The 27,195-nt window shown below is 56.6% G+C and overlaps 1 protein-coding gene across 1 annotated transcript; it reads right to left on the bottom strand.

Moving 5' to 3' along the window:
• Positions 1 to 97: 97 nt before the first annotated feature.
• On the bottom strand, positions 98 to 26,703 carry RANGAP1 (Ran GTPase activating protein 1). The gene is made up of 16 exons (XM_082420609.1): positions 26,438 to 26,703; positions 24,228 to 24,377; positions 19,951 to 20,078; positions 16,538 to 16,597; positions 14,947 to 15,126; positions 12,601 to 12,735; positions 10,465 to 10,623; positions 9,323 to 9,436; positions 8,862 to 8,961; positions 8,693 to 8,777; positions 7,445 to 7,622; positions 6,307 to 6,426; positions 4,598 to 4,700; positions 3,582 to 3,670; positions 3,190 to 3,311; positions 98 to 1,120 (listed from the first exon to the last, which is right to left on the bottom strand). Exons 2-16 carry the CDS (start codon positions 24,337 to 24,339, stop codon positions 1,051 to 1,053), a joined length of 1,755 nt encoding a protein of 584 aa, XP_082276735.1. The 5' UTR covers positions 24,340 to 24,377; positions 26,438 to 26,703; the 3' UTR covers positions 98 to 1,050.
• Between the last annotated feature and the right edge of the window lie 492 nt (positions 26,704 to 27,195).

Genomic DNA, 27,195 nt, shown 5'->3' with positions numbered 1-27,195 from the left:
CCAAGATGGGGTCACAGTGGCCATGCTGAGGTGGGACCCCAGGCACCAAGGCCTTGAGAACAGCCCACTTTAGGTGAAAAGCTTCTCAAGTCTCCGCTGCTGCTACACATGACTTTATTTGTGAAGCCCCGGGCACAGCCCAGACACACACAAACAACACGAGGGGAAGCACAGGTGTCACAGGGCATGCCCAGCCCCCAACCGGCCCCTGCCCCAGGTCCTTAACGGTGCCCAAGATGCAGCTCAGGCATCAGTGGGCCCTGGCCCTGCCCACCCAGGCTGGAGAACAGGTTTGGGCCTGTCCAGATGCCCCCTCCAGCTCGGCCCGCAGGCCTGTCCCAGACACCTCCGCAGCCAGAGAAGGGCCCACTGGGCAGGGAGCCAGCACCGTCCAGGCAAGTCCAGCTCCTAGACCCTAGTGTCTGCCCACTGGCTTCTCCTCCTGTCCACACGGTGTGGGTGCCAGGGTCTTGCCCTCTGCTCACGGCCCCACGCACAGCAGTCTCTGGCCCTCGGGCTGAGGGCTCGGCACAGCGTGGGTGGATGGCAGGAAGAGTGGTGGCTGCAGGGCCAGGACTTGGCGACAGGAAGCAGAGGCAGCCATCGAGTGAGCAGCCCCAGGCAGGGCAGGAAACACCCACAACCCGGAGGGAACAGCGCATGGACAGCAACGCCCCAGGCTCTGGTGCAGCCCCAGAGGATAAGGAAGGCGAGGTGGGTGGGGACAGCCACCAGGGCCTGGCGCCTGCGGCACAGATCAGCAGAGCGTCCTCAGATGGCGGTGAGTTTAATGGCAGAGCAGCCTGCAGCCCTTCCGCCTGGGGGCCAGCTCCCCTCCAGCGGGACCAGGGCCAGTCCAGCAGGGAGACATTAAAAGTCCGAACCCCGACACGAAGCACACACCTGCACATACGCCGCACCAACACGCATACTCAGGAGACACGACACACGCGACACAGACCCTCCCTGCTGCTGGCCAGAGCCCTTCCTCTGAGTCCCTTCCCAAGGCACCGGTCCAGGCCGAGGGATGCGGAGAGACCAGATTTGCGTCTAGACCTTGTAGAGCGTCTGCAGTAGGTTGTGGCGGGCAAAGGAGCAGGATTCCAGGGCGCCGTTGGGCCTGTGGGGAAAGAAGGGTCAGCAGGTGGGGCGGGCACCTCTGGGGGCCAGGAAGCTCAGGCTACAGCAGGGCCAGTTTCCCAACTGTGAAGATGGAGTGGGGGCCGTTTTTGAGGTCAAAATATACGCCAGACTCCATTGTTCTCATTTTCACAGTGACTTTGCAAGGGAGATGTTAGCTCCCACCTTCTGCAGGTGGGGGTAGGTGGGGCCAAGAGGGGCGGGAGATACACCCGAGGCCACACGGCCTACAGCTGGCCAGGATACAGGCCCGCCGAGCCGTGAGGGAACCTGGGCCTCTGCTCTCCACCAGACAGGCTCTCCGAGGCCTCTCCAGTGCGCACAGGGCCAGGGAGCCCTCAGCAGCCACTAGCGCACGTGTAAGAGGGGACCACAGGAGTCCCACCTGGGCCCCTACGAGTAACAGGTTACCATCAAGATCATTAGTCTCACTGCAGAGAAAGAAACTGGTGAAAGATGCTCAGGGGGATGGGTGAGCCTGTGGTGCAGCCAGGAGCGAAGCCCACAGACACCTTACCTGGTCCAGACCGGGCTTGGATCCCAGACCATTGGGCTGGGACTTGAGGGAAGGGGGCATGCGGATCACTCCACCGTCGCTCAGTCACCCCCAAGGCCTGGGGGCAGCTCTTACCAAGCCCCCCTCTTTTAAAGTGGAATAGACTGAGGCCTGCACTGGAAGGCAGGCAACAAGCCGGGAGGAGCAGCCTGTCAACTGACCACCAAGGGCGAGGGTGTCTTCTGGGGGTCCATGCCCAGCCCAAGGGCCACACAGGGGATGATGGGAATGCAGAGGGAACAGTCCCAACCAGGGGTTGGAAGAAGACAGAGGGAGCCGGGCTTCGTCAGGGGTTGGCAGGCGGGGGCTAGGGCCACCACATGGGGACACCCCAGACAGCCCGAGCGAAGGCCCACGGGTTGAGGGAACACCTCCTGCAGAGGGAACAGGTGTGGGGAGAGTGCACCTCGCTGCGGGGAGGCCAGGCCGCAGCCAGCACGAGATCCAGGACCAGGGTTTGGACTTGCCCTGGACTCCGGCATAGGAGCAGCTGCAGTGCAAGGGGCGGTTTGGGTGGGGGGAGTGTGGTGGCAGAGAGGGGGGCAGACACGGTGAGGGAGTCAGGCCCGACTAAGGAGGCGCTGCTATGCACACGGAACTAAGGGATGTCAGGTGGCAAAGAGGCCGAGGTGCCAACTAGGTCCTGGGGGACCGGCGCATGCTCCTCACCCCCCACCCCACGCGGGCTGCCCCACAACACTTCGTCACACGCGCTAAGCACCCCGACTGATGGTCTGGACCCATCGATGTTACATGTCCCCCAGGGTGCGGGCACCTCCTTTCTCCTACACCCCCTCCCACTTTCCCCCAAGGCGCTGGACTCACCGCAAGTGTGGCTGGTCAGAGCTCTAGGAGACAACCTCACCCACCCCTTGGTTGGGCAAATGGGGAGACTGAGGCCTGGGGATGGCCGGAGGTCAGCTGCGGGCCACACAGGGCCTCAGTGAGGATGGGGACAAGCCTCCCAACCCGCCCCTGATGGGCCCTGAGGTCTGGAGGCTCCTTTTTACTCGACTGTGGCCAGCGCCCCACCATTCCCAGGACGCTCCAGGACGAGGCCAAGGCTTCGTGTGCCTGGGCACTTGGCATCCCCAGGGGAGAGGCCTGCGGCTGTGGAAGGCCAAGTGGGCAGGCCCCTTTGGCCTAGTAGCTGAGGGAATGAACACACAACTGCTCCCAGAGACACTGCCGGGTACAGGACCTGGCTCAGCAGCACGACCGTGGGCAAACACCTCCTTTGACCCGGTGCTCGCTTCCTCGTCTGCAAGATGGGGCCAGTGCACGTCCCCTGTCTCTCTCAGGGAAAGACACTGTCCCCGAGCCCTGTGTCCTCAGCTGGGCACAGGGGTGGTGAGACTCAAACACAGATGCTGAGAGCCCAAGAGGTGTGAGGGCCTCTGAGAGGCCCCAGTCACCAGGCCAGGGAAGCCTCAGCTGACCAGAGGCCTGCACGCGTGGTCACCGGCCGCGTGAGCTGATGAGGGCACACTCACTTGGTCACGAATGCCAGCAGCAGAGGGGCAAGGGCCTTGGGGAAGTACTCCTGCTGCACCATGTGATTCAGTGCCATCAGGGGGCCGTACAGGTTGGCAATGGCCTTGATCTTGTCTTCACTCTGCAAGGGGAACACACAGCAGAAGGCAGGGTGAGCTTCAAAAGGTCACCTGGGGGACCCCAGGTCTCCACCACCCAGCCCCTGCTGACAGCCCCACGGCCAGGGTCAAGCTGAATCCTAAATCCTGTCACGAAGGCCGAGGCTGCTGAAGCAGACCCAGGCCGGGGGACACTGCGGGTGACAGGCCCCGGCAGCACTCGAGGCGCGGGATGATGCAGCCTCTGGCGCACCCCCGCCCAGCCCCCGGGGCCCGCGCTCCTTCCAGCGCACCTTGAGCAGCCCCATGTGGATGAGGAGCCTGGTGAGGAAGGCACTGGAGTTGAAGGAGGATGAGCTGAAGGCCTTCTTCATCAAGGCATCTGCAAGGCAGAAGCAGCCAAGAGGCCTCAGGGCACGCAGCCCCTGAGCACACAGGCTGGGCCCTGTCTCCTGCGCTCATCAGGAGGTGAACACGGGGGTGGGATGTGGACACAGGTGGCAGACTGAGGGGACAGCTAGCACCAGGGGAAGGGCTCAACCTGCCAGCTGTGATACCCTGGCCCTTCTCTGTCCTGGCCTCACAGATAAAACGGGCTTGGGCAGAGATTAAGTGAGGCAGGGCACCGCTGGGGGAGATTTCAGCCATTCTGGGGGTGGGGGAGGGGGAATGGATGAGAGGGGATGGGGGAGGCATGGCCAAGGGCCCGCAGGGACCACCTGGGCCCCCGCTTCCGTGCGAGGCTGTTCTGGGAAACCGAATTCAGGTAACCCGTTCCCACAAACGCCCACGGTGGGGCTGGGCTCTCAGGGAGCAGACACGGAGACTCCCACCAGGCCCTCCCCTCCCCACCCAGCCTCCCCTCCCACTAACCCTCCCACCTCAGTGTCACCCACGGTGCGCCAACCCTGGAGAAAGCCTCCAGGCTTTTTGCCTGGCCCAACCTGGCCACACTAGAGATCCTGGGAAGCCTTGGGAAAGATGCGGGGAAAGCAGGGGGACCTCCAGGTGGAGGGGACTGTGTGTGCACAGGCTCAGAGGTGGGGACAAGGGCTCGGCTCTCATCAACCCTCCTCCGAGAGGTCCGACCTTCCTGCGGCGGGCGCCACCCGGCCCGAGTTCTCACCGTATAGAACTGTATGGCTTTGGGAAAGGCCTCAGTTTCCCCATCTGCGAAAAACAGAGAGGCGAGCACCCGGCCGGCTCTACGGCAAGAACCCAGCGGAAGAGCAGGTGAGAGAAGAATGTTCCGACGAGCCCCGGGGCAGCGAAAGGCAGCAGCCATCCGGGCCCCACCCACCCCACGTACCTACTGCATCCTGCACCGCCGACCTCACTGTGGCTTCGTCCTTGAACACAGAGGACACCTTCAGGAAGGCAGAGACCACCTTCTCCGGATCAGATGTGTCAGTCTGAGGACACAGGAGACAATGGCTGGTCACCAGGGGTGAGAGCCCCAGGGCCTTGGCACACAGTGGGGATGTGCCTGGGGCTGGAGGAGGCCTTGGCAAGAAATGGGCCTTCAGTAGGCAAGGACAGGTCCTGCCTCGCCCCACGCTGTCCCCTGAGAGCCTGGCATGGGCCCGGCCACAGCAGGTGTGCACACACACCGAGAGAATTCACGTTAAAAATCATTATCCCTGTGACCCAGCGATCCCCTTCCTGCAATCTAACCTGATGAAATAATCCAGAATGCAAACGATACTTACATGCAAGGAAACTTACCTCAATTTCACTGACAACAGAGAAAAGCGGAAATAATGTGAATCCACAGAAACAGTGGATGGCTTAAGTGTTACATCCACTCACTGAGATAAAGGGCACGAGAAGAGTTTTACTGACACAGGAAAATGATGAATGGTATTAAGTGAAAAGGTGGGCCACACGGAGGTTTGCATCATATAATCTCATTTATCATGGGGGAAAAAAATAAGAGTACAGAAAAATATAAACGGGAGATAAAAAGCAAAAATATCAAGCCAGCCCTGCGAGTGGCCCCTTTTATTTCTCTGTACAGACATACCTCAGAGATACTGCGGGTTTGGTTCCAGACCACAGCAATAAAGCAAATACCGCACTAAAGCGAGTCGTGTGAATTTTCTGGTTTCCTAGTGCATTATTTAAGTCTGTTAAGTGTGCAACAGCATCAAGTCTAAAAAAGCCACATACATGATTTAAAAACACTGTATTACTAAAACATGCTAACTGTCATCTGAGCCTTCAGCAAGTCATAATCTTTTTGCTGGTGGAAGGTATGAAATACCGTGAGAATTACCAAAATGTGACGTTATCTAGAGACATAAAATGAGCAAATGCTGTTGGAACAATGGCCCCAATAGACGTGCTCGACACAGGGTAGCCACAAACCTTCAATGTGCAAAAAACGCAGTAACTGTGAAGCACGATAAAACAAGACGTGCCTGTTTTCATCATTTAACCTCTTTAAGCCTCAGTTTTCTCGTCTGTAAAATAAGAGTGGAAGGGTCTACATTCCGGGTTGCCAAGGAGGTTAGATAAAATCATGCCCAAGTATTCAGAGCAGCAGCCAGCAGACAGGAGGTGCTCGATAACTGTCTCAGAATGAATGAAGTAACGACCCACCAACGAACAAGTGAGGCTGGAGCAAGAACACAAGTATGCTGGGACCTGCACAGGGGCCTGGGGTGGGACCGCTGTTCTAGAAGCAGCTGGTCCTACAGAACACACAGAGGGAAGCCTAGGTGTGTGTGCTCACAGGACAGTCCTGGGAAGAGTCCCGAATTCCAGTCATCACTGAGGTGCCACAGGCCTACCCTTCCTCGCAGCCCAAGTGTGTTCGCAGTGGACGCAGACATCTGCAACCACTGGTCACACCCATTTACACGTGTGTGTGTGTTACAAAAAAACAACACTTGGCAGTCCCCGCCCCCCACGTCGACAGTGCCCCGCCCCCCCAAATCCCGTGCTCTGCCTGAACCTCTGCTCTGGCAGCTCCGGAAGCCAAGGCCCGAGCAGGTTTGGCGTCGGAAGCGCTGTTACCTGTTGGGCTATCAGCACGGAACTCTTAGGCCCGAGGCGCAGCAGCTTCTCCGGTGAGGGGAAGGCCAGGAAGGTGGAGACGTCTGCAGGAGGCGGGGAGGACAGGACAGGAGCTGGTTCCTGGGGGACAGGTGGCACAGGTGGCTCTGTAGAGGTCCAGATCCAGACCCCTTACCCAGAACATACGCCCCTCATGCAGGCCAGTCAAGGCTCAGAGTCCAGAATTCCCCAAAGCTCCCCAAGGGTGGGGTGCCCACAGATGCTGGCTCTGGTCAGCTCCTTGTGTAGGAGCCTCTGGGGTCGGGGCAAGCCACCTCCCTCAGACTCCAAGAGCCTGGTGCAGCCAAGTGGATCCTTGCCATGACGTGTGATGCTGCAGAAATGACTCCAGGGCTAAAGTGGCCTCACCAGGAACTAGTCTCAGCCCGGGTAAGCACTGCTGGCGAGCACCAGAGGTGCCCAAAGAACTAAAGACGCCCAGCCATTTATGGAACTGCTTCCATAAAACTGGACAATAAGCCAAATTCAACAGCTGTTGAATCTGTCCAACCCAAAGTCCTCCCGAAGCTTTATTTGGGAACCTCTGAGGGAACAGACGTGGCAGCCCTGAGTCCACCAGCCTCCCGGCCAGGAAAGGAACACCAAGTGTCCAAGCTGAGTCACCGAGCCAGCCAACCTCTGGAATGGGGGCCATCCTTATGGGTCACCAAGATGGGTAGGAAAAAAACTTCTAGTTATGCTTGTTTTTTACCCTATTCTTTTAGAAATACTTGTACACCCCCAGCACAGTGGAAAATCCACGTATAACTTTACAGTTGGTCCTCTGTATCCGCGGTTCTGCACCCGCGGACTCAACCAGCCGCGGATCGTGCAGCACTGCAGTACACAGTTACTGACTGCATGTAATGTAGCAGCGGCATGTGTGTTATAATTTATAAATGAATAAACACATCCAGACTGAGGTTAATACAAATACAACTACGTTGGGATGATTTCCTCTTTCCACAAGGAGTGTGCAGTCCAAACTAGTTTGCAGTCACTGCCTAAGAGGATCCCACACCCATGACCCCCGTGAAAAATGTCTCAAGATTTCACGCTCAGGGGACCAGGGCTCTGATGTGGCAAACATGGAACTCACCCCACTGTTAGGATCCAGAATCTTCCTGGGCGGTGTGGTCGACTCCTCTCTTTGCTCTCCCTGCTGTGGCTCCTCCTCTTCCTCCTCCTCTTCTTCCTCCTCCTCCTCCCCTTCCTCTTCCTCCTCTTCTCCTTCCTCCTCCTCGTCCTCATCCTCGTCATCCTCACCCTCATCATCACTGCAGAGGAGAGGGTTGGCTAAAGCAGACCCTCCCTGCCCAGTGGCCCACGATGGCTCCGAGAACCCAAAGGCCCCAGCTGGGCAGGAGCCTGCACAGGGCAAGGGGAGCAGCTGCCCCCAGGGTGGGGACACGTCGAGTCACCAGGGAGCCCATCCCTCCTTGCTCATCACCCAGGGAAGCCCACGCTGCGGACAAGGAAGAGCTCGATCTCGTCCCTGTCCCAGAGGAACCCACAGTCCCACTGGGGAGACAGAGAAAAGGAAGAACACCGCCTGTCACAGCTGGGGCCCAGGGCCTGGCAGGAACACTGCCCAGGCTGAGACGCCCGGGACTGTGCCACCCACATCTCGCTGACCACAGGAAGCTACGGTTAAGGGCGAGGGACGGGGCTGCCCTGCCCCTGAGGAAGGCTGTTCCATGTCCCCTGGACTGGGAGCCCCTTGAGCCCACCTTGGGCTATAGCTCCTAGCAGCGGCACTGGGCCTGGCCCTGAGGGACACAACTGAGGACCTGACAAGTGAATGAAGCCAACGCAGAGATTGGAGAGGCAGGCGGAGATGGGTGCTGACGGCTGAACCAACTCCCGTCCCGATGGCAGAGGCAGCCCCCCGCCACCCCACCCCCGGCCTCCGCGAACCCAGGAAGCCCCGCTCGCCTGCGTCAATCTCCTCCTACAGTCAAGCTCTAAGGCTGGTTTCAGGAACAATGCCCAGCCCACCCCACCACTACCACGCGTCACTACATCACTGCTGCCCCACCTTGCCCGTCACATCACCTTGATGATCAAAGGTCATCCCTTCAGAGGCCTCCCCAACTCACCCAATCCAAAGGGTGACCGATCTCAGCCCCCATTTGTCCCTTTGCTAAACACGTGATAACCTGATTATTCTGTCTCATTCCTTGATCCCTCGCCCACGGCAGCGAGGTCTCATGAGTCAGAAACCTTAACTGTCTTACTGTCATATCCCTAATGCCCAACACAGTGCCTGGCACATCACAGGGACTCAACCAACGTTTTCTGAATGAATAAAATAGTAACAAAGAAGCCGCTGATCCAGATTCCCTACCTGAGGGACGCCAGCACCCTGGCCATGTTGAAGCCGTCCAGCACTTCCTGGAGCTGCTCACAGCCTTCTTCTCCCAGGGTGTTGCCTGCTCGCAGGGGAGGGAACAGAGGGTCAGGATGGGGGCCGGGGCCCGCCGGCAGGCCTGTGCCGAGGCCACCACCCCTATTACCATTGAGGTCCAGTTTCTCCAGCTCCACCTTGTCAGCCACGGCCTCAGCAACAGACAGAGCAGCATCTCTCCTGATTTCACAGAATGACAAGTTCAGCTCCTAAAAAATAATGGGAAGGGGTAGAGGCGGATGACAGAAACACGGGCCGGGAGGCCTGCCACTACTCTGAAGCCTCCGTTTCCCCCTAGTGAGGGTGCGGGACACTTCCGCTATACTGCAATGACCCGCACCACTCTCCTCCTCCTCTTTGAAAAATGAGAGACGGCAGCTCAGAGGGGCGAAGAGACTTGCACAGAGTCACAGGCGGAGGGTGTGCAAGCGGGCTACCAACCCAGGCCACCTGCCTTTGAAGGCTACCACCCGGCCAGCTCCCCCCACAGCTGCTCTGCCCGCGCAGCTGTCACCCCGAGCGCGGGGGAGCCTGGACCCCGGAGGGAGGAGGCAGCCAGCCAGCCAGCACCTTCAGCTTCGGCAGGCCCCCGTGGACGGCGTCTGCGATGGCGACGGCGCCCTTGGAGCGCACCAGGCAGTCCCCGAAGTTGATCACCTCCACCTGCCGCAAGGTCTTCAGCGTCTGCGGGAAGCGAGGACCAGGGTGAGGGCCCTCCTCGAGCTGGTGCCGCGCCCCATATTGGTCATCACGCCCTGTCCCTTCTGTATCCAGTCTGGGGGCCTCATCAGCTCTTCTTGTTGCCCCCAGGTGGCCTCCTGGCCTCCGGCTAAGCCCCCTTGGTGGCTCCCTGTTACTCATGGGAGCACGTCTCAAGGCGTCAGCAAGGCCACAAGGTCTTGCCTCCCCCCTCCAGCTCCTCCAGCCCTCCAACACACCTTGAACCCTGGCCTGTTCACACCAGGACCAATGGAGCAGGGCTCCTCCCGTCTCTGGGCCTCCCCATGTGCTGCCAACCCCTCTGCCTGAAACACCCCTCCCGCCCTCCTTGTCCAGACAAAGTCCACTTGTCCTGGAGAACTTGGCCAAAATGTGACCTCGTCCAGGAAGCCTGCCCTGCGTCTGACTGGAACTTCCTGTGTGCTCCCCAACCCTTGCACGTGTCTCTGCTAACACCCCAGGGCAGGCCTACTAGACGCCTGCGGGGTCACGGAGCCCTGTGAGGTGGATGGGACACCCAGCCAGCCACTGTGCTCACGGCCCTGTGCTGCTGCTGATTAGCTACTTCCTCCCCTCCTCGAATTAGGGGTTCCTTGAAGGCAGAGTCTTTGACTCAACTCTGCGTGGCCTGCACTTGGTACAGGGCTGGGCGCTAGACAGGGGCTCAATAAACAGCTGAGGAAAGAATCAGTGAGGAAACAGGCTGAAGCAGCCTCCAAGTGGCCTCTGAGAACAAAACAAGTGCCAACAGCCAGGGGTGCACGAAGGCAGCTTAGGATGTGGTAGTATGGACACGCAGAGCTGCCCAAAAGGGCACAGGCTAGCTTGTGACATACGCCTCGCTCTGGAGATGTTCACATGGCTGAACCCACGGGATACACACCAGGTGGGCGGGTAGGGGGGAGAGGAGCCACCTGCTGACGGGTCCACCACAAAGGCAGCAGCCAGACCCAGTCTCCGGGTCCCGCTCTGGCCCGGCCGCACCCCCTCACCTTGGCCATGGCCACGGCACCCTTCTCGGTGAAGGTGTTGTCGTTCAGGTTGATGACTCGCAGCAGGGGGTTGATGGCGAAAGCCTGGGCCAGGGCAGTGACACCGGGGTGATTGATCCCGTTCTGTGGCATGTGGACCTCCTCCAGAGTCCCGATGATCTGAGAGGGGCAGGAGGGAGACAGGTGGGCCCCCGAGGAAGGGGGACATCCCCAGGCAGGAGGGCAGCGCTACACATCAGACACCAGAGGGACTTGCCCGTTTGGGGCACGTTTGGGGCATGACGGCAAAGCACGCTTCGGGGCATGACCGCTTCTGATCCTCTCCACAACTTCACAAGGGAGACCTACCTGGGATTAGGATCACCACTAGATAAGAGATGACTAGGCATCAGAGGGGCTAGTAACCTGCCCAGGGTCACACAGCTCTGAGCACAGGTGTCTTAGTCTGGTACCTTCTGCACTGTGGGGACCCTGGGCTCTGGCCTGACAGTCAGCCCTGGCTCTGCTCTATATAACGTAGCTCTGCTTGGCCTTTCTCTCTTGGCGCCCTACTGCCTTATTTACACAATATGACTGGCATCCCATACACCATGTCCTTTTCTGGGGGTGAGGAGGGTCTTTTCTCTCTCACTCTGGCTTTTGACATCTCCTTTTCTCTGCCTGGAACACTCTGTCTCTTTATTTTGTTGGCATTTTCTTGATAGGCTGACTCCTTATGCATTCAACAGCTCTCATTTTGGATGCCTCCTCCCCCAGGAAGACTTCCTGGATCAACCCCCAAGCACAATCCAGGGCTCTTCCTCTCTGCCCCCAGAGCACCTCATCCTTCCTCTGTCATGGCATTCATCACTCTGGAGTGGCGAAGCCACCTTCTCGTCTGCACCCCAACAGCCCCCAAGAGCTCAAGGAGAGGCCCACGTCCCAATCTCCACTGCTACCCGGAACTGAGGACAGGCGGGCATAACTCTGTACCCAGGCACCTTCTGTTGTCTCTGGGCACCCAGCACAGCATGGGGGTTCACAAATAAATACAGGCAGCCCAACTGAGGCACATTCCAAGTCAGGGCCTCCTAATATTTTCTGTGCCATGGACCCATCGGGCAATCTGGGAAAGCCCCAGGGCTCCCCTCCTCAGGATGTTTTTACATTTTAAGTTAAATTATATAGGATAACAAATTCATTCGGAAGACAATTATCAAAATATTAAGAGAAGCTGCCCAAATATGTGCCGTAGTAATATATGTACCTCTTAAGGCAATGAATAACAAGACCTAGGTGTACCATCACTGTGACCTCAATGTATGAGAAACAAAATTTCTATCTATCTGTAGCAACTATCACTTGACCGGAAAGTATGTGTGATTTCTCCTGGTAACAAAGTTACAGGAATTTCTAAAGCTGCTGAGGTTTACTGTCTATATTCACAGTGGAAGGTAATACTGTATTTAACTCTGGCAGTGATAACCATCATGCAATTTCCCCCAGCCATGTTCAAAGACTCCCTGAATCCTACCCACAGGCCAGTGGGATCCCACGGACCCAAGTTAAGTGCCCCCCGCTTCTAAGAGCACTGAGGACGCCTGCTGAAGGCCTGGCACGACGACGATGCACCCCGTCCCAGCACATGGAGGACAGCGACCAAGGGAAGAGGTGCAGAGAGGGCGTAAGCTTTAATGTCACCGCGTCTATGAGGTAACCAGGCTACTCCAGCTCCAGAGGAAGAGGCAGAAGCCCCTTGCAGCCAGGGGTCCAGTAAGACACACAAGGCCCTTCTCCCCTGCAACGTCCACTCTCTTGAGGCAGGCGGAGTGCCGGAAGCAGCAGGACCGTGGGGGACGCTGCTCTGGCCTGAGCACGGCTAATGCTGCTAGAATGCCGTCTGCCAAAGGAAATGTTTAAATTAAGAGAAGCGGGAGACAGACCCCAAATTTCCTAGCCCATGGGGCAGGTGCGGCCCTCTCACTAGCAGAGACTCAGCAGTGTCCTGGGCCCGCTGCGAGGAGAGACGGGAGAGCAGAGGCAGCACAGGGGACAAGGACACCCAAGGGCGCCTCCTCCCGGCCACTGCTCCTGCCCCTGCCCTCCTCCCTGGCTCAAGGGCAAGTCTGATGGGCTCCACGGGCAGAAACCACTCACCCCAAAAGCCTCTGCTAAGGCAGTGGCTCCGTCGTTCTCCAGACGGTTTCTGCCAGCCACGAAGACCTTCAGGGCCAGCGGCTTGCCTTGGGCACTGGATTTCCGATGACACTCAGTCAGAGCTGCTGCCAGGATCTGGGGGGGAAAGGCAAGGGGCCCAGGCCTAAGGCAGGAGGCCCTGGTCTTCAACATGCCACGCCACCCAAGGGTGGTGGACACGGGGACGAAGAACTGCTCAGCAGCACAGCGGTCATACCTCACCCGCGCCCAGCACCTTTCAGGGACAAGGGCTTTGACATCCACCACTGTGTTTGCATGTCCCGTCACCCCATGGGGTTTAGCCCCACAGCAGAGATGGGGAGCCCGAACCCGGGAGAAGGGAGACACCAACACTGAGTGGCCAACCTTAAGACAGGTCCTGGGGAAGGGGCCTCACAGCTCGCTTTACTGTCAGAAGCCCTCTGTCAGGTGGGGACCATCGCGATTCCCACTCTCCAGCTGAAGCTCAGGCTCAGAGAGCGACAGAAACTCTCCTACAGTCACTAAACAAGTGGCAGACTCTGCACAGAACCCAAATCTTCCAGATCTTCCAGCATCTCTTCCACGCTCCACAATGCCCAAGGGGAGCCGGCCGAGGAGAGCAGGGCCCCGCCGCACCCATCTGACACACGCCCGTGCTCAGGCCAGCCACATGGCAGGGGCTCAGCTGCTGGGGGTGAAACCCTAAAATCTGGTTTGCCCTGACCTTGGGGTGGTGCCAGGAGGTAGCCTCTCTCCCGTGACACCAACAGAGCAGGAGTTTAAAAATGCTGTCAGTTGCTGGGTTGGAACTGGAGAGACCAGGGTAAATAAGACATCGAAGATTCAGGGGAAGTGCAGCAGAAGAGAAGTAACGTTTACAGTGCACCTACTAGGTCTGGAGCGCTCTCGGCAAAGGTACTTTCATGCCTTGTTTCAACCTGAAAACGGGCCTGGGAGGCAGGTGGAACTGGCCTTACTCTATGACAAGGAAGCCGAGGCTCAGGGGGAGGCATATGAACCGGCCGAGGTCCCAGAGCAAATACACGGAGGAGCTGCGACCGGCAGCTGGGTCAGTTTGCCTGCACGCAGCTCTGTTCTTGGGGCACATACAGGACACGGGACACCACCAGCCTGACTCCGTGATGGTGGTGGGTCACGCGTGTGCTCAGGGCAGAGACCGCCAACTTCTGCTGTAGAGCAGCCTCAAGGAATCTTTGCAGAGGTGGCTCTCCCAGCACATCCCACTCTGGGCTGGGCTGGACCTGTCTTCGGTGCTGATGCAAACATTTTTATGTCTTAACACATACAGCCTATTGCCCCCTAGACCGGAGGAGCGCTGGCGGAGATGGGTGCACGAGTGTGACCTGAGGGCAGGAGGGGACAGGTCGTCTGCAGGGGAGGCCCCTCTGGCTCCTCAGCCTGGGCCACCACGAGCTTCACGTAGGTGGCTCCTCTTGCTGCTCTGACCAGCCACGTGGATGCAGGTTCAAACCCCACATCCGTCCCACGCTAGGTACATCATCTGGGGTGCTCAACCCAATATCTCTAAGCTCAAGTGTAGTGATCTGAAGACACGGGGACAGCGTCACCCACCTTTCAGTAAGGGTGAGAGAATTAAGGTAACACATCTTCAAAGAGAAGATGTCCCCGTTCGCTGTCTGCTCCTATGTCCTGGCCCTTTGCTCCTTTTGGTCAGAACGTGAGGGAAGGAGGATGGGAATGCAGATTGGTGCTCAGCCTTTCTAGAATCTGGGCCTAAAGCAGCCAGAATGGACCAAGAAGAGACTAAACAGGGCTGGCCTCCCTAGGTGCCTTTCTACATGGACCAGCCTGACTTGCTGGCAGGATGGGGGAGGCACCCTGGGCAAGGCCCTGGCCAGGAACAAAGGTGAGCTGTGCCCAGGCCTCCCAGAGTGGTTTCTCTTTCTGGGCTCCCTCTCCCACGTGCACACGCCAGGCCTTACACGGCTCTGCCAGCTGTTCTGAGGGCACAGCAGGTCTAGTGATGCCCAAGCCCTGCATTCTGCAGAGCCAGCAGGTCAGAGCACGTATGCAATACTGCCTATGTGTTGCCAAGGCAACACAAGAACTGAGGATGGTTGCTTGGCAACCCCACACTCACAGACTCTATCTCCTCTCCCCACTGGCCACAGGCTGCTGCCTTTGAGGCCCTTTTCCTTTGAAGAGAAAAACAACAGGCCAACCATCCCAGACGGTGGGTGGCCAAGGGCACATACTTCAGATGGACACAAATGTAGCAGGGGACTGGGCAGGGAGGGAGGTGGAGGACAACGGGGAGGCGGGGAAAGGGGCTGCCGCACCCACCTTGCCGCCACCGATGCCCATGCCACAGTTGTTGAGCTTGAGTTCGTGCAGGGTGAAGCAGGTGGAGCTCTTGAGCAGGGCCTCGAAGCCTCGCACGCCGTCGGGCCCGAACGCGTTGTCACTCAGGTCCAGCTCCACCAGCTGGGCCCCGGCTGTGATGAGTCCCTCCCCGAGTGAGATCTGGGCACAGAGGGAGCTCGTGTCCATTTCACAGACACGGACCAGGTGCTGCGTCTATGCCAGGCCCCCCCTGCCCTCAGGGGGCACCCAGGCTGGTGGGGAACTGGCAGAGACACAGACCATTTCGTTACAGAGCTGACCATGTTATATCAGACTGAAAACCCTGCAGAGGGCTCTTAAATCACCCAAATCAATTTATTTAACCTGCCCTCTAACCCCAGCCTCCCCTGGTTCTCATCCACCCTTTGAGGCTGGTATCTAACTGGAGCAGCTCTCCAGGGGCTTCCTAAATCCCCCACCCAGGGAGCCCGCCCTCCAGGGCCTCCATGGGGACACCTGTCACACCCTGGATGACCCTTAATTGTCTGCCGGACTGAACTGCTTTGGAAATGAGGTTGGTGCCCAGGCATCTCAGGAGCACCAGTGCCAGCTAGATAAACAGAGGCCTGAGAAGGCAGCGCCGGCACATGGACAATCGTGCCAACAACTGACCATGAACCTCACCCCGAGGACACTCTGTGCTAGGAGGATACACTGAGAGGCTGCCCGCTGCCAGCCCCGCCCCCTTCCCTTGAGCCATGTTCTGTCCTGTGAGCCCTCCCATCCCTCCCACAAGTGCGCCTGTGCACACACAGGCTGGGAGCTCCACCCAAGAGGAGCTGAGCCCCAGGAATGGGGAAATGGAAAACAGGCAGAGGGAAGCCACCCACGATGAGAACCAAAGCAAAAAGAGTGGTATCAAATGTGAAATAGCTAGCTAGTGGGAAACAGCCGCATAGCACAGGGAGATCAGCTCGGTGCTTTGTGACCGCCTAGAGGGGTGGGATAGGGAGGGTGGGATAGGGAGGGAGACGTAAGAGGGAAGAGATATGGGGATATATGTATGTGTATAACTGACTCACTTTGTTATAAAGCAGAAACTAACACACCATTGTAAAGCAATTATACTCCAATAAAGATGTTAAAAAAAAAAAAAAAGAGTGGTATCGGAGAAAGGGAGGGGCCGGAGGGAGACAGGGCAGCCAAGGCAGCCTGTGTGCAGAATGAGGTCGCGAGGGACCACAGGGTGCGGGGGAGGGAGGGGCCAGGACGAGAGGGGTAACCACGTAGGGAGTAAGATCCACGCTGCTCGCGGGCGAGACCACTAAGCTCAAGAGTGAGCCCTGGGCAGCCTCTGCTGTGCTTCCTGCCACTGGGCCGCCCAGTCTCACAGGGACTCCGAGTCCTCACTTCCTGGCTCCTGCTCGTCAGGACACAGGCGGAGGCTGTGCTCGCCTGGCTGCCATTTCAGCATCTCAGGCACCCACAGGGCACTCAGCCTCCGGAGAGAAGAGGCCGTGAGAAAAAGTCCTGGGAAGTGCTACAGGGGTCCCTGCAGCCGGCGGCATGAGCAGAGGCCCCATTCACTCACCAGGGCAGGTGGGATCTCACACCGCAGCCTCCCCGTGAACATGTCGCTCCAGTGGCATCGCTTTGGAAAGAGGAAGAAAAGAGTTAGCTGAAACCCTTGGAGGTGGCCTTCGGGCAGCCCCTTGTCTCCACAGACTTGGATTGCTGAGCACAACAAGACTGCTGAATTTGGGTGAAAAGTGGGACCAGCTCTGACCGAAGCTGATAGGACCTGGCAGCCCCTAAGGACCATGGGGGAATCAGCAGAAGTGTCAGGAAAACGTGCCATCTGTCCAACCCTCTGGTTCTCCAAGAGGGAAATCAGGCTGAGAGGGAAGGGAGTGGCCCCAGGCCCCGTGGCAGGGCAGTGGCAGGACCAGGACCAAGACACCAGACTCCTGGCCCAGTGCTCCTCCCCAGTGCTAGGTTCCCACACTGTGTGGGCCACAGCGACATGATTTTGGGCGGTGGAGGAACAGGAAAGGAAACAATACAGGATCCAGCAGTGAGGAAGTTACTCTCTTTTTCTTTTTTTTTTAAATTTATTTATGTTTTTTTTTTTTTTGGCTGCATTGGGTCTTTGTTGCTGCGCACGGGCTTTTCTTGTGTTGCGATGCGTGGGCTTCTCAACGTGGTGGCTTCTCTTGTTGCGGTGTGCAGGCTTCAGTAGTTGTGGCACATGGGCTTAGTTGCTTCGCAGCATGTGGGGTCTTCCTGGACCAGGGATCGAACCCGTGTCCCCTGCATTTGCAGGCGGATTCTTAATGACTGCGCCACCAGGGAAGTCCCGGAAGTTACTCTCTTTTCAAGTCTCTTTTCAACCCTCCTGACCACCTCTAGAAGGAAGGCTCGGTTTGGGGCTGGTGGGTCTCACCCACCTCCCCACTTCCAGCTCATCTGCCTTTCGAACAAAGGGAGAGCAGGCTTCAGGCTCAGAGTCTTTGGATGGCAATGGCCTCAAACTAGAATTTAATAACACTCTTTTATTTCCTTTATGGTAAGGGATGCCATTTTCCAGTTATAGAAGGGATCATGTTTGCTTTTAAATTACTTCAAAGTGAGCTGATTTAAAGGAAATATTAGGTAAATGTCACAAAGGTAGTGGCCACGTGACTGGGTCATGTATCATGCTGGCCAGCAGAGTTGAGGCTCCAAGCACACAGCCCTACCCTCTAAGTCTGGTTGCTGTGTCCACCAAAATACCAACTCTGGCAGCTCTAGCCTTTCCTGGGCCAAACCTGGAAATGATGGGACACAGGACAAGCAACTTTCCCCTGAAACCCAGTCCTTAAAATGTATGAACTAAACCCAACCTTAAGTACTAGAGAAGTTGATTTTTGCAGTAGAATTCTCACATCCTCCAATAATGCAAATCACTAACATACCTAGAGGCATTCTATATGGGTCTGCTCAGTGAGTTACACCTGCACACAGGTGCGCAGGGTCAGAACAGGTAGCCACAGCGTGAGCCCCTCCCAACAGACAGTGGCATCTCATCCTGAAGCTTCCCCAACCCAACCCTGATGGGCTGAGGTCAGCATGGGGCTCTGGGGCACAAGGCTGGCTTCTCGTCCTGACTTAGCTGATGCAGGCCTGCCACTCCCCATCTCTGACCCCTTGTATCTCATCTTTGAAATAGGCTTTAGGCCTCAATGATCTCCAAGTGGGCAGCAGAGCAGTCAAGAGACTGGGCTGGTATCTGGGCTGCAATCCTGAGATGTGTGACCCTGGGCCACACTTTCCTCATCTGTCAAGACCTAACTTGTGCACGTGCTGCAAGAGTGGAAATAGCATCTTATCTCGCATCAGTACTGTGGCCAGAACAGCACCGGTGTCAAGGGCAGCTCTGGCCCTGCCGCTGCTCCCACCCTGGGCTCCTTCCAGCACTGAAGCAGGCTTGAGACACAACATGGGGCGATTCAAGGCCCTGGGTCTACACAGGGTGACAAGATGTATGCGGTATTCCCGCGGCTCAAGCTCTCTCACTACATGAGCCTGCATGTGGCCACCATGGCAACCTCTCAGGGAGGAAAAACTTCTTTGCATAAAGGAGCCCAGTCTCAGAGCTGAGTCCAATGCAAGGCCTCGTAATGCAGCAAATAAGGTGGTGGCGCTGGCGCTTGAACCCAGGTCCTTGGATGCCAAAGCTCAGCTGCTGCGGCCTCCATGCCCGGGCCACCTCTCCTCCGTTCCTGTCCTTCACAGGTCACTGAGGAGAGCTGAGTTCTTTCATAGGAAATGTCCCAGCTTATGCTCAGGACAGGAGGCCCTGGGCAGGAGAGCAGAGACAGTCCTGCCTTGGCTGTCTGTTAACCTGACCGTGATCTTCCCGAGGGAAACAAACATCAAGGGTCACTCTGACAATGAGCTCGGGGCCCTCCCTGGACAAATCTGCTCCGTTTCCTCTCATGGCCCCGGCCCTGTACGCCTCCCCTTTCAGAAAGCACAGCTGTGCCACGGAAGGCGCATCGGACTTGGAAACGGGAATACGGCTCAGCCACTGACCAGTGGCAAGATCCTGGGCTGTTTCCTCAGCCCCCCTGAGCCTCAGTTCCCTTAACTCACACAATGGACCCGAGTCGCCTCGAGGGTTAATGACACATGTAGAAGAGCCCAGCACCAGCCTAGCCTTGTACATACAAAGAGAGCCACTGCCAGCCTGGAAAGCAGGTCTCTCTCCCTCATGGCTCCTCAGAGGCTTTGATAAGCTGACACACACTGGGATCCCTGCGAAGGGGAGCAAGCAGCAACGGCCTCCTGACGGAGCGAACACACGACACCCCACTTTTCTCACAGAGCTTCCTGAAGGACCGGTGTTCAGAGGAACCCGCTTTGGGACACATCAGGACAGAAGAATCCTTGTGTCGGCCAAGGAGGGGCACCTTCAAGAAAGAACTCGCCATCCGGCTGTGAGGGGGGCAGTTAGCGGGCTGTTAGCGGGCTGCCTCCAGCGAGCAGCTTTCCAACCACCGCAGCATCTGACCTGAGGTCTGGCCATTTCTGCCCAACGTGAGACTCCACCACGGGGCAAGCCCTGCTCTGGAGCACCCCGCTGGGCAGGCTGAGCATCCGTCAGAACAGCTTCCGAACCCGAGGCTCCTGTCCTCCTCCCAGGCGCCAGGTCCGCATCGGCAGCTGACGGCTCTCCCTGCCCAGCTCTGAGCCTTCCTCTTTATCTTTCACACGTTACCCAATAAACCTCTTACCCGCCTAACACCATCTCAGGGTCTGTTACTGCAGGGCCCAAACAGACACGTCACACAGGCAGAGGGGCCCCGGCCAGTGCTCTGTTCTGGGGAGGCCAGAGCAAGAGTAGCTGCCCGAGGTGATCGCCCACAGGGGCCCAGGACGGTCTGCACACAGGCATCGGCCGTGGGGCTGAGAGCGGAGGCTTGTCCCCAACCAGTCTGGGCCTACTCGCCCTGCAGACCTCACCTTCAGCTCCGACTTCTTCTCCAAGGCCTTGGCGATGACCCTGGCTGCTTCCACGCCCACCGTGTTGCCCTCCAGGCGCAAGGCCTCTAAGCCGTCAAAATCTTCAATCTCCTTAATCACGTCTTTGGCTGCCCAGGACCAAAAAAACAGAACCTTAGACTTCTGGAGCCACGAACGGCAGAGGTAGGAGCTGAGGCCCAGCGACTACCTCGTCACTCACAACTCCAAGGGCTACGGTGCACCTACTGGGTGCCAGACCCTGGCTCACCAGGGAGACCTGGACAGGCTCACAGTCTAGCAGGGGACATGGCTACACGGAAAATCCCTCTCTAATGCGCGTTAAAACAAGGCAGGTATGAAAGGCTTGGGAGCCAAGGGAAAAGAGGAACTGGCTGGTCTGGGTGAAGGAGGTGCCAGGGACACCTTGCGGGTTGTGTGTGTGCAGCCTGCCAGGAAGGGGAGGACACCAGGCCAAGCAGGGAAACGGCACGAGTCAGAGGCCAGCAGGCGCGACGGCACACGTGCTGTCACGGTGAGGTGACTCACACGTGGGGTGCCCACTACCGTCCTGTTTCATTACAACGAAAAACTCCATACAACCTAAACGTCCATCAGCAGAGGACAGGTTAATTCGCTGGGATACGTGATACAAATAGTTACACTGATGTCACTATGAATGGCGACACAGCTGATTACCTGACTTGGAAAATAATCATGTTATAGTGGTGAGTGAAAAAATAGGTTATCCAGTGGTGTTTGGTCTGATCCCACTTTTAAAATGTTGTATGCACTCTCTCTCACACGCACACACTGAGGTCCAGAAACAGGTGGTGGGATTCTGAGTGAATCTGTGTTTTTCCAGCACCTGCTCAGTATATTCTCAATGCATCAGGTTAGAAAGCAGCTTTTAAAGTATCTGTAATTATGATCTCAATTATTTTAAGGAAAAAAAAAAAAAAAAGAGGAACTCAGCTATGTGTTTAGAAAAAAACAAAAGACCAGAAAAAATGCATGAAAATTAAAAGTAGTTATATCCCTGGGCTGTGTTATAATGAAGATATGGTTTTTTTCCCTTCTTTCGATGCTTCTGTATTCTATAATGAGCATGTATTAATTTTACAATCTGAAAAAAGCACGCAGGTTACACGAAAGACACATCTAGTCTGGCTGGCAGGATGGAGCGGGTGACGTGGTAGGGAAGAGACAGAGGAGTGTGAGAGAAGAGGAGAACACACAACCGGAGGGCTGTCGGAAAGCTTGTGCCTTGCAGCCCATAAGGGGCTCCCTGAGAAGCCCCCGCACGCGCCTCCCTCCCCTCGCCTCCCGTGCAGCAGCATCTCCTCAGAAACCCTTGCTACCTGCCAACAACCTGGCTTCACAGCCTCTGATGTCCCATGTGCAGCCTGCTACAATTTTACACTCATCTGAATGGTTACTTTTTTTTTTTTTTCTTAGTTCCCCCGACCAGGGGTTGAACCCACCCAGGCCCTCAGCAGTGAGAAGGAGGAGGCCAACCAGGGAACTCCCGTGACTTGATCGTTATACCATCTTCCTTACTGGGTCATGAGTTTGTGAAGAAAGGGACTCGCTTTGCCTCTGCTCACTACCACCACATCTAAAGGTAGTTACTGTTAGGTCTAGTCTACAGCTGAGTGAACTGAGACACAGAGAGGGTACGGAAATGCCTACTAAGGTCACACAGCCAGACGGCAGTGACCAGCACTCATTTCACAACAAGAAAGACTGGACAGGTAGGAGCCTCCCATTTTCTAGAAAGGAAAGCTGAGGCTCCAAGGAATGAAACCACTCTGCCCAGGAGTTCAGGGAAAACGGCAGAGCCGAGCTTCAGACTGGTTTTCCAAAACTGAACCTACGTGCTGCTCCCCAAAGTCTTGCTTCTGCACAACCAAGGACTTTATGCAGGGCCCTGGTGGAGAAGTCCCCGAACCTCTCTCCCTACTCTGGAGCTGCAATTCCAGAGCCCCAGGTGCCCAGGCCTCCCCTGCAACTGGCACTCGGGGCAAGGGTTGGAATGGCCTCTCAGCCCTTTGGAAGATTTGCTCCAAAAGGGAGTCCCTGTAGCATCCAGGGAATGGCCAGGTCACCAGGAGAAAGGATGGCTGCTCAAGGGAATGTTTATACCGTTCTTAGAAGGAAGGCAACAGAGATGCCAGGGCCCCAAGGGGAGCCGTGTAAGTGACACAGGTACAGAGATCCGAACGTACTGCGCTTGCCACAAGTTTAGCCTGGGGAGAGTCACAAGTACAGAGTGAGCGTGGAAGGAAAAGCACCAAAACGGGAAGAGCAGGGACAGGAGAGGGTGGGGGTCACAGTTGGGTTGCCTCTCACTTGATATTCAACCCATAACTGTTTAAACTCAAAAACAGGTGAGGGATGGGCCCCAACCATCCCTGAATAACCACCGACTGTCATGAGGCTGCAAGGAAGGGATCTGTCTTTTCAGCCTCTACTGCCTCACAAAGTAACAAGTTCCAGGTACTCTGCTATGTAAGGCAGCAAGGCCTTTCTTTGGTCCTTAAATGACTTACTAGGGAGAGAAAAGGTCCTTGTTGTAATCATCAGCTTCACGGCCTCCCCTCACAGGCCCCTGCCCTCCCCGGACCTCACCCGCTCACTCCCAGCCCAGATAGAGGCCCTTTCTGGGCCCAAGATTAGGCCACCAGGCACCTCAGTACAGCATTCAAGGGCCTCTGCCCTGGGCTCCCAATGAGATTCTGACTTCTCTTCTCTCAAGCCCACCCTATGTGTCTCAGCTCCTGGGCCAACTCACGTGCAGTGCCCTTTCTCCTTCAAACACCCACCTCATCCATGGAATGATTTCCTGTGCCCTCCTAAGCTAAAAGTGATCCCTTTCCTCGACCTTACTTCCCAGAGCTTTCTGTTCATGTCTCTCAGAGCATGTTTCATCTTCTCTCTCCTGTTAGTTGTCTGGGTACCTCATTGTCACTCCAGGTAAGGAGCTCCTCAGAGGCCATGGCTATAAGCTGGCCATCCCTGATGACCTCCAAAAGGGGAGGCAGCACATCCAGCCTGAGCTAGTGAAGTGGTTATGTGCATGGATTTTAGGACCAGACAAACTTGAATTTTCTTCCCAGCTCCACTACTTCTAGCTGGGCCTTAGAAATGTCACATCACCTCCCTAAGCCTCAATTTCCCAATCTGCAATATGGGATGAAACCTACCTCAAGGCCTTTTGGGGGGGGATAAATTGAGATACTCTTTGTATGGCACTTAAGACTGCCTGACATAGTGTTAATGACTAGCATTTAATAGCAAATTCATGTTTACTGAGCTGAGCTGAACATCTGCTGAGAAACACCAGAACAGGGATTCGGCTGGACCTCTGATAAAATCCCAGCTCTGCTATTTACCAGCTGTATGACCTTGGGTAAGTTACTGAAGTCTCCCAAGTCCTTTTCTCTTTATTTATAAAATGGCAACATTTTTACCTCCCTTCCTCAGGGATGATGCAAGGATCAAGAGTGACAAAGCACAGGGAGAAACTCTAAATTTTAAGGCCCTACAGAGACATTAGGAATGTGCATCACCACACTTCCAGCAACCCAAGGACTCAAGCAGTCTCTGACCTGGCAGAGGAGAGCACGCCTGCCTGCACACCATGACAACCAGGCAAGTCCAGACCAGTTTCCCTGGTTGGGCCAGAACCTCAAGAGGCCTTACAAGTACTGACGTAGGTGCCTTTACTTCCAGATGCCAGGGGATTCAGGGTTGATCAGCGTCAGCCATGCCTTGGCCGGGGATGGTAAGACAGGGTCTGCCTGCCGGTTCCTAGTTCTCTCCAGTCCTCATGCCTGTTCACCGTCAGGAGCATCCACCCCTCTCCTAGGGCCATTCAGCTGCATGGACTAGACCTCCCAAGAGGGCCTGGATGGTTGTTTTAATGCAGCTCCATGAGGGCCTCAGCTCTGGGGAAGGTAACAACTATCCCCAGACCAGCTCTGGATCATGGGGGTGAAGGTGGGGCTGGATCTGAAGTAAGAAGTCAGGGCTGTATCTTGGGACTGCCGCTAACTGTGGTCCCTCATTGCCTACCATCCCCTCCAAGAGATAAAGGGGCCCTTCCCACCTTGCCAGCCCGAGCTGTCACCAGCAGGGATGCCCACCGTGTGCTCATGGGCAAATCACCTTTGAGCCTCACTGTGCTAGGACAAATCGTGTGATAATGAAGCTAAACCGGCCTGACAAGTGGGAACAGTAAGCGCTCACTCGCTGGGCCAGTCCGCACGGGAACTCACCATCTTCTGCAGTGTTGAGTTTGAGGCTCTTGCCCTTGAAACTCAGCAGTCCCCCGGCCACCTGGGTTTTGGCTAGCGTCTCTGCCAGCTTGGCAATGTCTTCAGAGGCCATGCTGGCCACGCTGGTGGGCTCCCCTGGAAATCTGCAACCTGAGGAGGTCAAAGTTCATTAAGAGAGAGGATTCTCCGGGTGCCTCCGGGGTTGGGGAGGGCAGGGTAGGACATCAGCCTTTTCAGCTACCTGACCCCACCTCCCCCTGCTAAGGAAATCCCAAGCACTAAACCACTGGGAGAAATGAAAACAGCATTCGGGAAGGAACAGTTCTAAAAAGGTGGAGGTTTCAGCCTCTGAAGAGTTACCATCTCACTACAAGTCCTCCTCTGCCCAACTGCCCCAGCTGGGACACCAAGCAAAGCCATGTGAGTTGACTATTTCCTGGGTCCCCAGTGAATGGCAGTCAAGTCCCAGTCTGATGGCTACAAAGAGTCTACCCAAAGCACACACAGCTGCCTGACCATCTTGGCTGCTCTCTGTTTGAGAGTCCCATTCCTCAAACAGGACATAGATGGCTATGGGATCCAGGTCATCCATCCCAAAGAATGCCCCACCACCTACGGTGGCATGACTCTGGGGGTGGGGCACAAGGGTCAGCCCACTGCACGTCTGGTTTCAGCCTTGGCCAGGAGACTGGGCAGCCCATGGTGGCCAGACTTCAGGGGTTCCTAGGAGACCAGAAGTCCCTACATCACAACAGCCACCATCACAACAGACGAAGGACGGAGCTGCTGAAAAAAAGGAGCTTCCAGCCTGGAGTTCAGCAGACTGGAGTTCAGCAGACTGGCAGAAAGCATCACTACATTTCCCCAAAGAGGAATGACAGGTAATTAGGGAAGAACGAGGATATGTAGTGTCTCAGATAGTGATAAGAAAAAAATAAACAGGGAAAGGGGTAAGGAGTTTTGTTGTTTTTTTTGGAGGGGGGCTGCCATCTAAAATAGAATGGTTAGAGAAGGTATTATTAATTAAAAAAACCAAAGACTTGAAGGATATCAGGGATTGGGTCATGCAGATAACTGGGGGAAGAGCATTCTTACAAAGGAAGCAGCAAATGCAAAGGTTCTTGGGGAAGAGGGGTGATTAGAGGAAGTGCAAGGAGGCCAGCGGGGCTGGAGCACAGAGAGGGAGGGAGAAAAGAGGTAAGAGATGAGGAAAGAGAATCAACAAGAGGCCCGAGTCACAAAGGCCATTTTAAGAACTGTGGCTTTTACTCTGAGTGACAAAGAGAGCCATTGGAGGGTTTCCAGCAGAAGAGAGACCGTGATCTGACATATGTTTTGACAAGATCACTCTATCTGCTGCATGAGGCAGGGCATTTCGAAGCTGCTCCAACAATGAATGAGGGGATGAAACTGAATATAAAATAGCCTCTACCCCCAACCCCACTTGAGTTATGGAATGGAACAATTTAAGGCTAGAAAAATGGTGGTGAGGCCTCCAGATGGAATGGAGACACAAAACTTCTCAGCTGAACACACACACACACACACACACACACACACACACACACACACACACACCATCCCTATAAAGACTAGGAAATTGGAGCACAGAGTGGTGAACTGATTGGTCTAAGGTCTGCAAAGGACCAGCGGCAAAGCACAGACAAACGGTAATTACACACACTCCTCTCCCTTCCGCGATTTTCCTAGGTGCCCATCCACGGCTCCTGCCAAGCGTCAGCAGAGACTCACGCCGGTCCGGGGGCTGCGGCGCCAGCCCAGGCCCTCCGCGGGTGTGGGCCTATTGGGAGGCGGCAGCGGGGGAGCGACGCGCGAGTTCGAGCCGCAAATGACAGCCGCGCTGCACGGGAGCCCCATCCCGGATCCCAGGCAGACGCGCACCGCCCCCAGATGACACCGACGCTAACAGGAGACGCCACTGCTGGCAGCTGCGGGCTGGGCGGCCAGGGTGGGCCTGACGCCCTCTCTAAGCCTCAGTCTCCCCACTTGTGAAAAGGGCCAACGCCCCCAACTCCCTCACTCCCACCCCCATCGCGCTCTGCCATCGAGGGCACAGGGGAGAAGGCGGAGGGGGCACGCACAGAGTGCTCGGGGGCACCACACCTTCCTCGTCCAGTTCCAGGGCCGCGCCGCCCCCCCGCCCCCATCCCAGGCAGGTGACAAGGAAAGGAAAGGGACCCCGACCCTACCGTAAACAGGCGGCGCCGCCGCGTGGGGCGACCGGAACGCGCACGTCCGTCCGGCGGGGCGAGGACTGATTTAGGGTCCGGGTCCGGTCAGGTGGGGGTCGCCGCCTCCAGTCCAGCGGCCCCGATGCCCAGCCCACTTGTCCGTCGGCTCTCCGAGCAGTTCTCGCCGCTCGAGCCTCCACCACCACCTGCTCCCCGCACGGCGGCAGATGATGGCGGAGGAGGAGGATTTTGAAAGCCGGCAGTTTCTTTCCTTCGATTTGATTTGTTGGAGGCCAAGGCCGGCTTCCCCTTCCCTCGCGCGCGTGGCCTATCGGGTATGACAGTCCAGTTCTCCGGCGCCGGGCGCGGCAGGACGCCGAAGGACCGCGCGCTTGAACTACCACTCCCGTGACGCACCGCGTCCTAGAGCGCCTCCGCTCGTCCCTCGTTGCCCTCCCTTTTCGGCTTCTGGTTCTTTCTCTGGGAGGCCACTGGGCGGTGTTTAGCCGCGAGCGCTTAGGGCGACTACAGTTCCCTAAATGCCTTGCGTCCCGACCGCCTTAGCCCTTCCGGAAAGGTTCACGTTCACGTAACTTTATTGACAAAGGGTGGTACTGCCGAAGGCTCGCTGCTGGATCTATTCGGCAAGAACTAGGTGTCCATTTCCTAAAGGGAAAGCCTCGCCTATTTTGTCCCATGAAATTGGAAGGACGTTCGAGGATTTCACATAAATAGCCACAAATTACTTGAGAATTAAAAAGGGGGGAAAGGGGGGA

The sequence above is a fragment of the Balaenoptera physalus genome (genome assembly GCF_965194825.1).
Source record: "Balaenoptera physalus genome assembly, chromosome: 13".
NCBI classification, from domain to species: domain Eukaryota; kingdom Metazoa; phylum Chordata; class Mammalia; order Artiodactyla; family Balaenopteridae; genus Balaenoptera; species Balaenoptera physalus.
The sequence above is the reverse complement of the archived record's forward strand: the minus strand, read 5'-3'. Positions and strand labels throughout refer to the sequence as shown.